Here is a 10,846-nt window from a genome sequence, read left to right as displayed (position 1 = left end):
AAAAGAAAAAAGCAATTTTTTTTTTTACAATTTTTTTTAATTTTTTTTTTATATTTCTCATAAAAATAGTATCAAAATTTTCTTAAAATTATCAATTAACAAATGACTTAAGAGCACCCATTAACCGGATTTATTATAATTATATCTAAACAAATTTTGATGTCATGTTCCATACAGTTCTATAGAAACCTATGGAGCTTTCTTGTTGTGTTATCACTTGCAACATCAAAAAATTACTGGACCATTCTTGAAAATTACAGTGGAGAAAAGAATTATATCCAACAAAACGTGAAAATTGATTCAAGATATATAGCTTGAATCTAAAAAGGTGTAAAGCCATTCACACACATACATTATCAAGCACGATAATTTTTGTATGTTTTTCAAGTTCAGTACTAATTTTGTGTGTATTTTAAGTTTAGTTTCCTGATAGAGGCATGAAAGCCAAACAACATAATTAACCTTTGCACATGCACTATATGTGCTGCCGGGAAGTATAATCATTAACCTTCAAGCCAGTAGCCACCAAAATTTAATACATTGTCGAGCAGAATGTTCTAACAGCTCACTGCACATACAATTCATCGCAAACACAAAAAAATGACCAAACATAAATTTGTAGAGAATTGAGCAACCTTTTAATTAAGAGGAATGAAACAACGATTTTCACAATAAATGGCCAATTTGAACCTCATTAAGGACATTGACAATCCTCAAAAAATTAAAGGAATTCATAGAAAGAGATCAAGTATAGAGGATAGAGAGATAGAAAGTCTTCTTGAGTAAGAAGTTCTAGGTAAGCTTCGGAGGAACTAGCTCTCTTAGCTAGGGCTGGACTTGCCTAGAAGGAAGCTGCCCAAAGTAGTCCAAAAGGTAGAGAACTAGGAATGGAAGGAGGTACCCCTCTTCAGGAAATTAGAGTAAGCTCTAAAATAGACCATTCACATCAAGTATGGTTTTTAAGCTTTCTTTTTCAAGCAAAAGCATCACACGTATATAGGTAGACTTTACATGGAGCCAATCCCCACAAAAGTCCACAACACACAACATGATAAGAGAATGACGCTACCCAGCCAGCCAGTTCTTCCCATCGTACTTGAAAATTTTTATGTATTATATATGCATGTGCCTGCTAATACCTTCCTTGAGCATAAAAGAATCCCCGTGCCAATATCTATGGTTTGCAAATTTATTGCTCAACTTAGATTAGGAGAGCGCGCGCAACCAAAAAAAAAAAAAATCATGGCTATGAGTTGGATGTAAATCAGGTATCGACACTATATTTTTTTTTTTTTTGGTCAAATAAACAGACTAATCCACTTTTTTTTTTTTTTTTTGAGAGTCAAAACTGTGTATTATTATTATGTTACTGGAAAATCAAAAATAACAACATGATTAATGTCTGTTGGAAATGCTCCATCCAGACCAATAAAGGAAAAGAAACAATTGCTCTCTTGGCTAAAGCATGAGCTACACAATTGCCCTGCCACCTAATATGAGAGAAAGAATAAGTCCGCCTAATCCACTTTATTATTGTGTAAGTGCTAAGGTGGCGAATGATGTCTTTGATATACATTTTAATTTATCACTCATATAAATTCTTTTATTCATATAAAAACAAACGGTAGGAAGGGCATTGAAATAAAGCTATAACTTTGGGGGTTGTCAATCATGTGCCTTTCGATAATTTAAAAGGTAAGTATAATCAGGGTGATAGTTTAGGATAGAAAAATATAACTTGCACTTGAAAATATTGAGTAGAAGTTGTAAGAAGAAAATGTAATTCAATAATAGATTTGTCGAAACTTGCATTAAAAAAAATATATAAATTGATTAGTGATATATTGCTTAAATTAATGTGTAATTTAAACCAAACTTTTGAAAATATGTAATAATTATATTATTCGACTCTTGCCAAAAAAAAAATATATCCTCCTTGGCTTGAGCCTTTTTTTTTTTTTTTTTAATACAGAATCCCTTGGCTTCAACTTTTTGCTTGATAACCATTTTTTTCTTCTTGATAGCTTGGTTTGAATTAGAATTGTAGATTTTTTTTTGTCCTACTCTAATATGTATTCTCACTCTCACTAATAGACTCAGCTTAGGTCCAATGCACTAAACCCGCTAAAATGATGAGATGTGACAAAAAATACACACGTCACCATCATGATGGGTTTAATTCAGATCCAATCTTTTCTCATTAATTTAGGCTCAAACATTTTAGTGGATAAATACACACACACAAAAAAAAAAAAAAAAAAAAAAAAAAAAAAAAAATTCAGGTCTAGATCAATAAATAAATAAATAAAATCACGTCGAGATTCCAAATGACATTGGATTTGGACCTCTATCGTTGAATTACAATGGAGCCATTGTTGTTTTATTACAGAATAAGGACAAAATCTAAAACCAAACAAATAGATAAAGAAATCCATCATTATAAATAAATAAATAAATAATATTTTAATTGAGATGTTATGGCCAGTAATCAACCGCAACAAAAATCAGAGATTTTTTTTTTTTTTTGGGGGTTATTTTGGATGAAAATAATCAACGAAAATATGCTAGAAGCTTATCAAGAAAACTGTTAACGACTATGTGATTTGTTTTCTCTGTAGGGTGGAAGGCATCCCAAAAGACATACTTATTGGCATCCGAACAAGTAAACGGACTCAGCTTATTGCAGAGGTAACTAATTCGAATTTGCCTGTAGCACAGCATCCCCTTCCTACAACGTCAAATCCTGCCAATCCACAACGTATTTCATATTTGTTATGACTGAAGAACTTACGAGTAGAGGAAAAATAAAATAAAAACAAAACCTGACATGTATTGTTTGTTTCAAATTGGATTAGTATAGCAAACAGAGCTGGCTCTAATTTTGGAGCACAGACCATTCCCATTAGTTCGTGCAAAATATTACACATCAAATTATTTATTTATACTATATTTTATTAAAATATCAAATCTTCTTTATTTTTTTAATTATTTTTTTTCTTTATAGACAATAGCCAATATTCATGCTCTTCCTTCGTCATTGAAATAAATAAAGAAAGAATGAACAACTTCTTTTATGTCTAGTTACATATGGTTTTATTTATGACTAGTAGTAAGTGACTCTAACTAATTCAGGGGAGGAAAAGAGTAACAATGATGGTAGAGATGTGGACTTATGTCCATCACCTATGTTAAAGGTCCATTCTCCCCTGTAGTGTCAAGTTGTAAATCTCTCCCAGTGGTCAATACAGGGAAGTTATGGACTCCACGCTACTCTCACATGAATCCATTTTGCATTATTCATGAGAGTAATGCTAGAGATATATGATTTGGTACAATTTTGTGCCACAACTCGCAACGTGGCAAATCTCTACTTTCACACAAATCGGGTCCATGTAGAGTCCTCAACTGCAGCTCCTCTTTCATGTGAGAGGGAGAAGAGTTCAATGGATGGATATATTTATATTTCTCTAACCTATATATTTATTTTCTTTCAATTCTTAATATATATATATATATATATATCATACTTTTTTTTAAGAAAAAAATATCATATTTCATTTCATTGTATTCCAGTCCTTAGAATCTACCAATCTCATTCCATATATTTTTTTTAATATAAATATCAAAACATGATGTGAGTCATGAGCTAGGATATTGGTTTTCCTTGGTCTCTTTTAAGTCTTAACCCAATGAAATATAATCGTTGATTTGGACCGTATTTTTAATTTTTTATTAAAAAAATCAAACAAGCAATATCTGTGTGTCCCCTTCACTCATGCTCAACCAAATAATAGGAAAGATATTAGATATAGAACAAAGATTAGCTCTAATAAACCAATAAAAAATAATATTTTTCAATTTATTACATACGTTATTATTTATTAGATTGTTTATGTAAATTATTAACAAGTCAAGTAACTAATAAAAAAAATATTACGTTTTATATTTAGAGAAAAATATAAGTATATATTTTTTGAGAAATATATATATATATATATATAGGACAAAGTTTAGCTACAAAATTGGATGTAACCTTATGCTACAAACTCACTCAATAAAATAAATATTACTGCATATTTTAAAAATCTAACCGTTGAATTATATGTTCTTTACACTCTTAATACACATGACAATTTTTTTGTCAATCAGATATTATTTACTATATAATCTATAATCTTATATTTTATGCATAATTTTAAATTACAAGAACATGCAATTTAAAAATTTATTGATGACATAGCTATTGATTTTTAATTTTCTTGAAATTTTGCAAACATGGAGGATATAAGAATAAGATGTAATCCAACTGTAGATTTGTCAAAATTTACCTCCAATAAAAAGATATTAATCGAGTTTGTAGCATAAGGCTACAATCGATTTTATAACTAAACTTTGTCCATACATATATATATATATATATATATCAAAACATGATGTAAGTCATGAGCTAGGATATGGGTTTTCCTTGGTCTCTTTTAAGTCTTAACCCAATGAAATATAATCGTTGATTTGGACCGTATTTTTAAATTTTTTATTTAAAAAATCTAACAAGCAATATCTGTGTGTCCCCTTCACTCATCCTCAACCAAATAATAGGAAAGATATTAGATATAGAACAAAGATTAGCTCTAATAAACCAATAAAGAAGAAGAATTTTTTCAACTTATTACATACATGATTATTTATAAGATAGTTTATGTGAATTATTTAAACAAGTCAGATAACTAATTAAAAAAAATATTACATTTTATATTTAGATAAAAATATAAGTATTTAATTTTTTTGAGAATCCAAAGTCATTTAATTTAATATACTTAAAGGAAAATTATTACCTACTTATTAAAAAAAGGGAGGCATATCATTGTTAATCACAATCATAAACAGGTAATACCAAATTAATTCAGCTAAAAAAAAGTAAAACCAAATTACAGTAAGTACAAGGAGTATGAACTCACCATATAAAGAAGGTTTCTTGATGATTTGATCGAGAATCTTGTATACATCTGTAGACAGTAATCTGAGCCCTGGAAGCTCCTTATTCAGCCTTTCCACCAAACCATTTAACTTCCCATTAAATTCCAAAGCCACATTGTTAAATTTCTCCAGGCATTCGTTTTTACCCAAAATATTTATGGTTCTCTCCAGTGGCAAACACCCCATTGGAGGAAGTCCAGTGAGTGATATTTTCCGAACTCCAAGACTATACAGTTCTCTGATGAAATTTCCAGCAAGTCCAATGAGAAAATCCTCATACTGTTGGACTGTGAATTGAGATTGCCGTTTAGGGGATAAGTAATAGTTCTCTAGGAAGTCGTTTGTTCCAAGGCTCATCAAATATAAGGCTTCATTCAAAATCTCATTTGCCTTGTCTTTACCAACATAGGCTCTCAACTTGTTTTGGTACTCCTTGTAGTACTCCAATTCCTTCCACATTGGTATCACTTTCTGCAAATTAAGGAAGCACAATTTAAAAATTGGTATAACTTTCTCATGCACACGCATTGACAAATTAGAATACCCAAAAGTATGTATTAATTACTCATAAGAAAAGTATGAATCAATTAATCTTTTATAAGGTAAAAAACAAATAAATAAAATGAAAAAGTTTAGTTCCTAATCAGTTTGAGCTATCTTCTTTCAACACATTATATAACATTATATAATGATTGAAGAAACCATTAATGTGTACTTTTAGTCGCAAAAATTTTACATGAATTATATGACTCATTTAAATAATACACATGGTTTATCATATAAATTGCAACCTAATGCATTGGAGAAGATAATTCTCAACCAGTTAGAACCTAAATTTGTAGAATTAAAAAAAAAAGTATTAATTAATAATAGAGGAGGGACCAACAGATAATGTCACAAAGTGGATAACTTGATAGTTACAATGGAGAGAGGATTCCTTTAGAAACTCTAAGGGCCCATTTGGATTGAGTGGAGAGGGAGAGGAGTAGAGTAGAGGTGACTGAAAATATGCTAATTTTAGGCCAATTCGACTCTACTTTACTCTACTCTTCCTCACTTTCTCTCAATCCAAACAGACTATAAGAGTTGCCAGTTGAGCTAGAAAGCTCTTTACATGGTTATTTATTTATTTTATGCATAGGTTGATAGATATGGTTTGGTTTGATACTTACAAATACATCAGAAGTTGCATTGTCATAGCCTGTCCCAGCAGAAGCAAAGCAAACTCCAGTGGCAAAATCTGATATATTATACGCAGGATCTAAGTAAGCGGGTACTGTTGGTTTGAGCCCAAAAGCCTCAGAAATGAAGTCTGGAGGAATGCGACCATTAGAGAACCGTCCTGTGGGGCGACCACCAGCAAAATCACGTCCATAAGGCCTGAAATTGCTCTTGAGAAGGGTTGGATACACGTTGTTGTTTCCTGCATCCACGGTTGAGTCCCCAAAAACTATGATGGCTGGAACTTTGCTTTCGGTTATAGAGACTAGAATTAGAAGCTCAGCTACTACCAAGAGCCATGGAGTAGTGTATGTGTATGCCATAATTGCTTTGTGTCTTGGTAGCCTGCAAATGATTTAATATAAAAAATTAATCAATCTTTCCAACAATTTCAGGCAGTAAATGTTTAGAGTTTTAAACAAAGGGATAATTAATGTAGAAGTGGCAATAATTACGGCAGAGTAAAATGGAAAAAAGAAACAAAAGTGAGAACTCTCGTGATAAACATCATGATAGATTGTTATACAAGAATTTTCAGTCCCACTCTAAGTATTTTATTCTAGAAAAAAATTGGCTTCAAACCAGTTTATAGCTATCTTCTTTTAACTCACTATGTGACAATTGAAAAGACCATGCATATATGTAGTTTTAGTCACGTAACCTTTGTAATGAGTCATGTGACTTATTTAAATAATACATATATATAAAAATAATAGTCATATAACTACATAATAGTTGGAAAGATAATTTCAAACCTATCTAAAGCCAAACATTGTTATTTTACTTTATGTTTTGTTACTCAAAATGTGTTACCCCTATGGTGGGCCTTTTTGTGTTGTTAGGCTTTAAACCCTCCTACTGTCTTGCGGCCCGTGGGTCTGAGGTAAGAGAGTTGGAACTGGCCTATATAGGGCTACACTTTAGGCCAGCTTATGTACAAGCCGAGTCGTCCCAATATAGACGCGTTCTGGCAGAGACATCGCGAGCTGAGTGTGTGACATGGCCACAACAGGAACAATTGTTACAGATATTATAACAGGAATACAGTATAGCAAAACAACTATAATACTAGACGAAATAAATGAGACTAACGCTGAGAAGGAAGGTAGCTAATAAGGTTATGGCAAAATAATACAACAAATAGAAATAACGCTACAGTAGACAGTTTAATAACTGAACGAAAAACTAATCACCCAATAAGCATGAATACTAAAAGGAAAGCTTGTCTGCCATAAAAGTAGGCTTAGCCTTTCAGCAGATTTGGACCAAAGAAAGGAGCTAATCTCCAACATGGGTAACCTCAAGGAAGACTTCTGCCATAGAAGTTACACACTTTGGAAAAAGGACCTAAATGGTTTTGGTTTCGAATTTCAATTCTTCAGAGACTAAGTCTCTCAAGAGGGAGAGAAAAAGATAGCTTATTGATGTATGCATCTATTCCTATTGTTAGGACATATGTGGAACTTGTTAGAACATATGTTATTGTGTATTGGCTAATCCTTTGACAAAATGCATTTTACTTGTAATTTAGTAGATCTAGGATGGTTTAATACTTCAAGGAACAAGAATTCAAGCCTAGTATTGAAACCATGCAAATCTTTCCAAGAAACAAGTGAAAAAGTATTGTTCATTAAAGCTCAACAAATAGCTTGATAGATAATATATCTATCAAGGTCTTGACAGAAGCTCAACAAAAAAAAATCTATCGAGATCTACGAAATCAGAATTTCTAGATCTGATTTTCGGCCCATGCTAACATGTATGTGTAGGGTTTCTTTTCTCACAACCCTAGACATATATAAGGCTTATTTTAAATGCCATCATAAAAAAGAATACAAGGAGAACACATGCAAAAAGTGACCGAGTGCCTTATTCTCTCTAAAAGAAGTTACTGCATCTTTTACGCCTTAGGGTTTTGTAACCAAGTGCTTCTTGATCTTCATTATTGATGAAGTGAAGAAATTCGCAGCCAACAACATCTTTTTCAAGTTGCTGGGAGTTAATCAAGTACTGAGATCCATGCATCATTTGTGGCATTCAAATATTGAAGAGTTCAGAGGTTCTAAAGCGGTAAAAGGTTTCTACTGTAAGTTCATTTATGGAGATTGTAGAGTCTAAGAACAAAGGTTTTGTACTAGATCTGAAACTTCTATTTATTATAGTAGATTGCTTTTTGGGAAGGTTTTCCCCTAAGTTTTTTACTGTGAAACTAGTTTGTTTCATTGGTTTTCTTGGGTCATTATATCTTGTCTTATTTACTATTCTTTTGTGCATGATATTGATGTTAGTTTGTTTTAACAAGATTTATTCATAATAAATCTAATTAACAACTTGAGTTTAAAATTTATTAATTCTATTAACCGGGGTCTACATTTCCCAACACCTACCACTTATCTCTCTAGGTTTTCCATGTATTCTTTCTTTTTCTCTGTTTTTTCTTTTCTTTTCTTTCTACCTCCCTTTCCTTTCATTCCTCCCTTTTCATTGATCATAGTTACTCCCTTTTATACCATCTGCCATAATTTGTCATTTTTACCCTTCAACTACTTTTAGCTCCTTATGGACGTCCTTCTAGGACTGCCTACTAGCCTATCAACTACTCAGCTACTACCATTACTCTAAATGAGTTAGTTGTACCACTTTCCATCGCAAACAAAATTGCTTATCTTGTTTCCTAACTCTCTCTGTTTTTCACCTCCCTCATCCAGATAGGGATTAAGCCTATTCATTACCTACCTCTATGGCATGTATCAAGTGATCTCAGCCTATACTTACCTCTTTTGGGTGAGATACCATCCTAGCAGGACATATCTCCCCAAAGAAGTTTGAATGGGAACCCCAAAATAAACCCCCTCTTTCTCCCCACTACCAGACCACACCCTCTGAAAGCCTTAACCCGTGGCCTACCTCCCATGTATTGGCTGGGTACAAGTAAGTGGTGCCCTGCCCTTTATGTATTCTTCACTCTGTCTGAATTTTGTTTCTTTCTAGATTTCACACCATTTCTGCTACCTCCGTGTTTGTTTAATTCTACGGTACATATAGGTTGGTGTTTATCTTTTGTGGCGTGAAGGATGTGTGGGATTTTGGTCTCATATTCCTTGCCTTATACACCTTCTTGGACTGGCCGTTGCTTGGGTAAAAGCCCTCATCTTCCTACTGAGCCCATGTTTTCCTCTTCTATGTCTGTGGGCTTTTTAGTTATTAATCCTACCATATCACTTCATGTTCCTACTATAGCTTTATTTTTCCTTTGATTGCTTATTAACTCGTGGGCTTAGGGACTGATACTCCTGCCATACCAGCCCACTTCTTCAACAATCTTTTGCTCAGGACTCCCTAGGCCCACTTTTCACATCTTTACCTATTTTGGGCTTTGTCGACCAACATTTTTTCCATGCCAACCCATTTCATTACTTCATTCCTTGGGCTTCGTCAGCCCGTTTACTTCCTCTTTACCTCTTTTACTCACATAGGCTTTTGCTAGATTCTTTGGGCTTCCTCGGCCCAATTACTATATCTTTACCTTTTATTACTTTTTGGGCTTATTGGCCTTTAAGTCGACCCATCGAGTTTACTAATTCATTTCCCTGGGCTTCCTCGGCCCATTTGCCTCTTCTTTACCTCTTTTTATTCTTATAGGATTACTACTTCATTCTTTGGGCTTCCTCGGCCCATTTACTTCTTCCTTACCTCTTTTTTATTATTGTGGGCTTGCTAGTTGTCAATCCTATCATTTCAGCCTGCTGGGCTTGTTTCCTCATTCCTTTACTGTTTTCCCCTTCTCACCTTCTCTATATTGTTGGCCTTTTTCTATTGTTGGGCCCTTTATAAAGTAACCCAGTGACGAAGCCAGAAATTTATCTTTAGGGGGCCATACATAAAATTAGACAACTAATTTTTTTTTTTTTTGTGTATGAAACCTAGAATAGTAATCTGATGGGGAACTAAAAATTGAACCATCTCTAAATTGTCCATAAGAGTCGTCCAAAAGCCAAGAGGCCAACCATTCAAGGAGATCGTCCATAAGCGAAAGGTCGTCCGTGGACATAGGGGTCGTCCATAAGGAGAGCACCTGGACAATCTTCCAACACTTAGGAAAATTCCAGTAATGGATTTACCTACATAAGTTTAAGATTTAGACCACATGGAACTTCGAAACGTGAACAAGGTCCTTATTTATCGCCATAACTTACTAATTAGTGCTTAACTTCCAATGGTAGTTATAGAAGATAAGATTGAAAATTCTAACTTCTATAACTGTGTTGTGGAAGTTATGTCTGCACTTACAAACTTCCACAAATATTGGGGAAGTTACTGAACAAGTAATCGCTCCAAGGCTCTCTATATAAGGACTCATCCACATCAAATCAAGGTAAGTTTTTCACTATTCCAAAAAGTTGGGATTCCTAAGTTCCAAAAAAATAAAAAAAATAAAAAAAATAACTTAAGCATCAGAGGGTTCTTGGCCGGTTCACCCCGGTCGCCTTTAATCTTGTGTTTTTCCTTTCAGGCCTTCCAAGTAACCACTAGCACATTGAAGCCCGGAGCATTCAGCCTACTAATTTTCTGTACATCATCAGTAATGTATAATACAATTTAATTATCAATTTACATTTCAAGAATGTGTCAATAGTCCTAAACTTACCTA

The 10,846-nt window shown here is 33.3% G+C and overlaps 1 protein-coding gene across 1 annotated transcript; it reads right to left on the bottom strand.

The window, feature by feature from the left end:
- Positions 1-2,258: 2,258 nt before the first annotated feature.
- On the bottom strand, positions 2,259-6,537 carry LOC111986804 (GDSL esterase/lipase At2g04570). Its single transcript, XM_065782455.1, is given in 4 exon segments — positions 2,259-2,693; positions 2,696-2,743; positions 4,956-5,445; positions 6,147-6,537. Coding segments are annotated over 4 exon segments (1,053 nt in total). The 5' UTR covers positions 6,519-6,537; the 3' UTR covers positions 2,259-2,550.
- Positions 6,538-10,846: the final 4,309 nt, after the last annotated feature.

This window comes from Quercus suber, unplaced genomic scaffold, assembly GCF_002906115.3.
Source record: "Quercus suber isolate HL8 unplaced genomic scaffold, Cork oak 2.0 scaffold_302, whole genome shotgun sequence".
Lineage (NCBI taxonomy): Eukaryota > Viridiplantae > Streptophyta > Magnoliopsida > Fagales > Fagaceae > Quercus > Quercus suber.
Note: the sequence above shows the minus strand (reverse complement) of the source record. Positions and strands in the feature narration are given on the sequence as shown.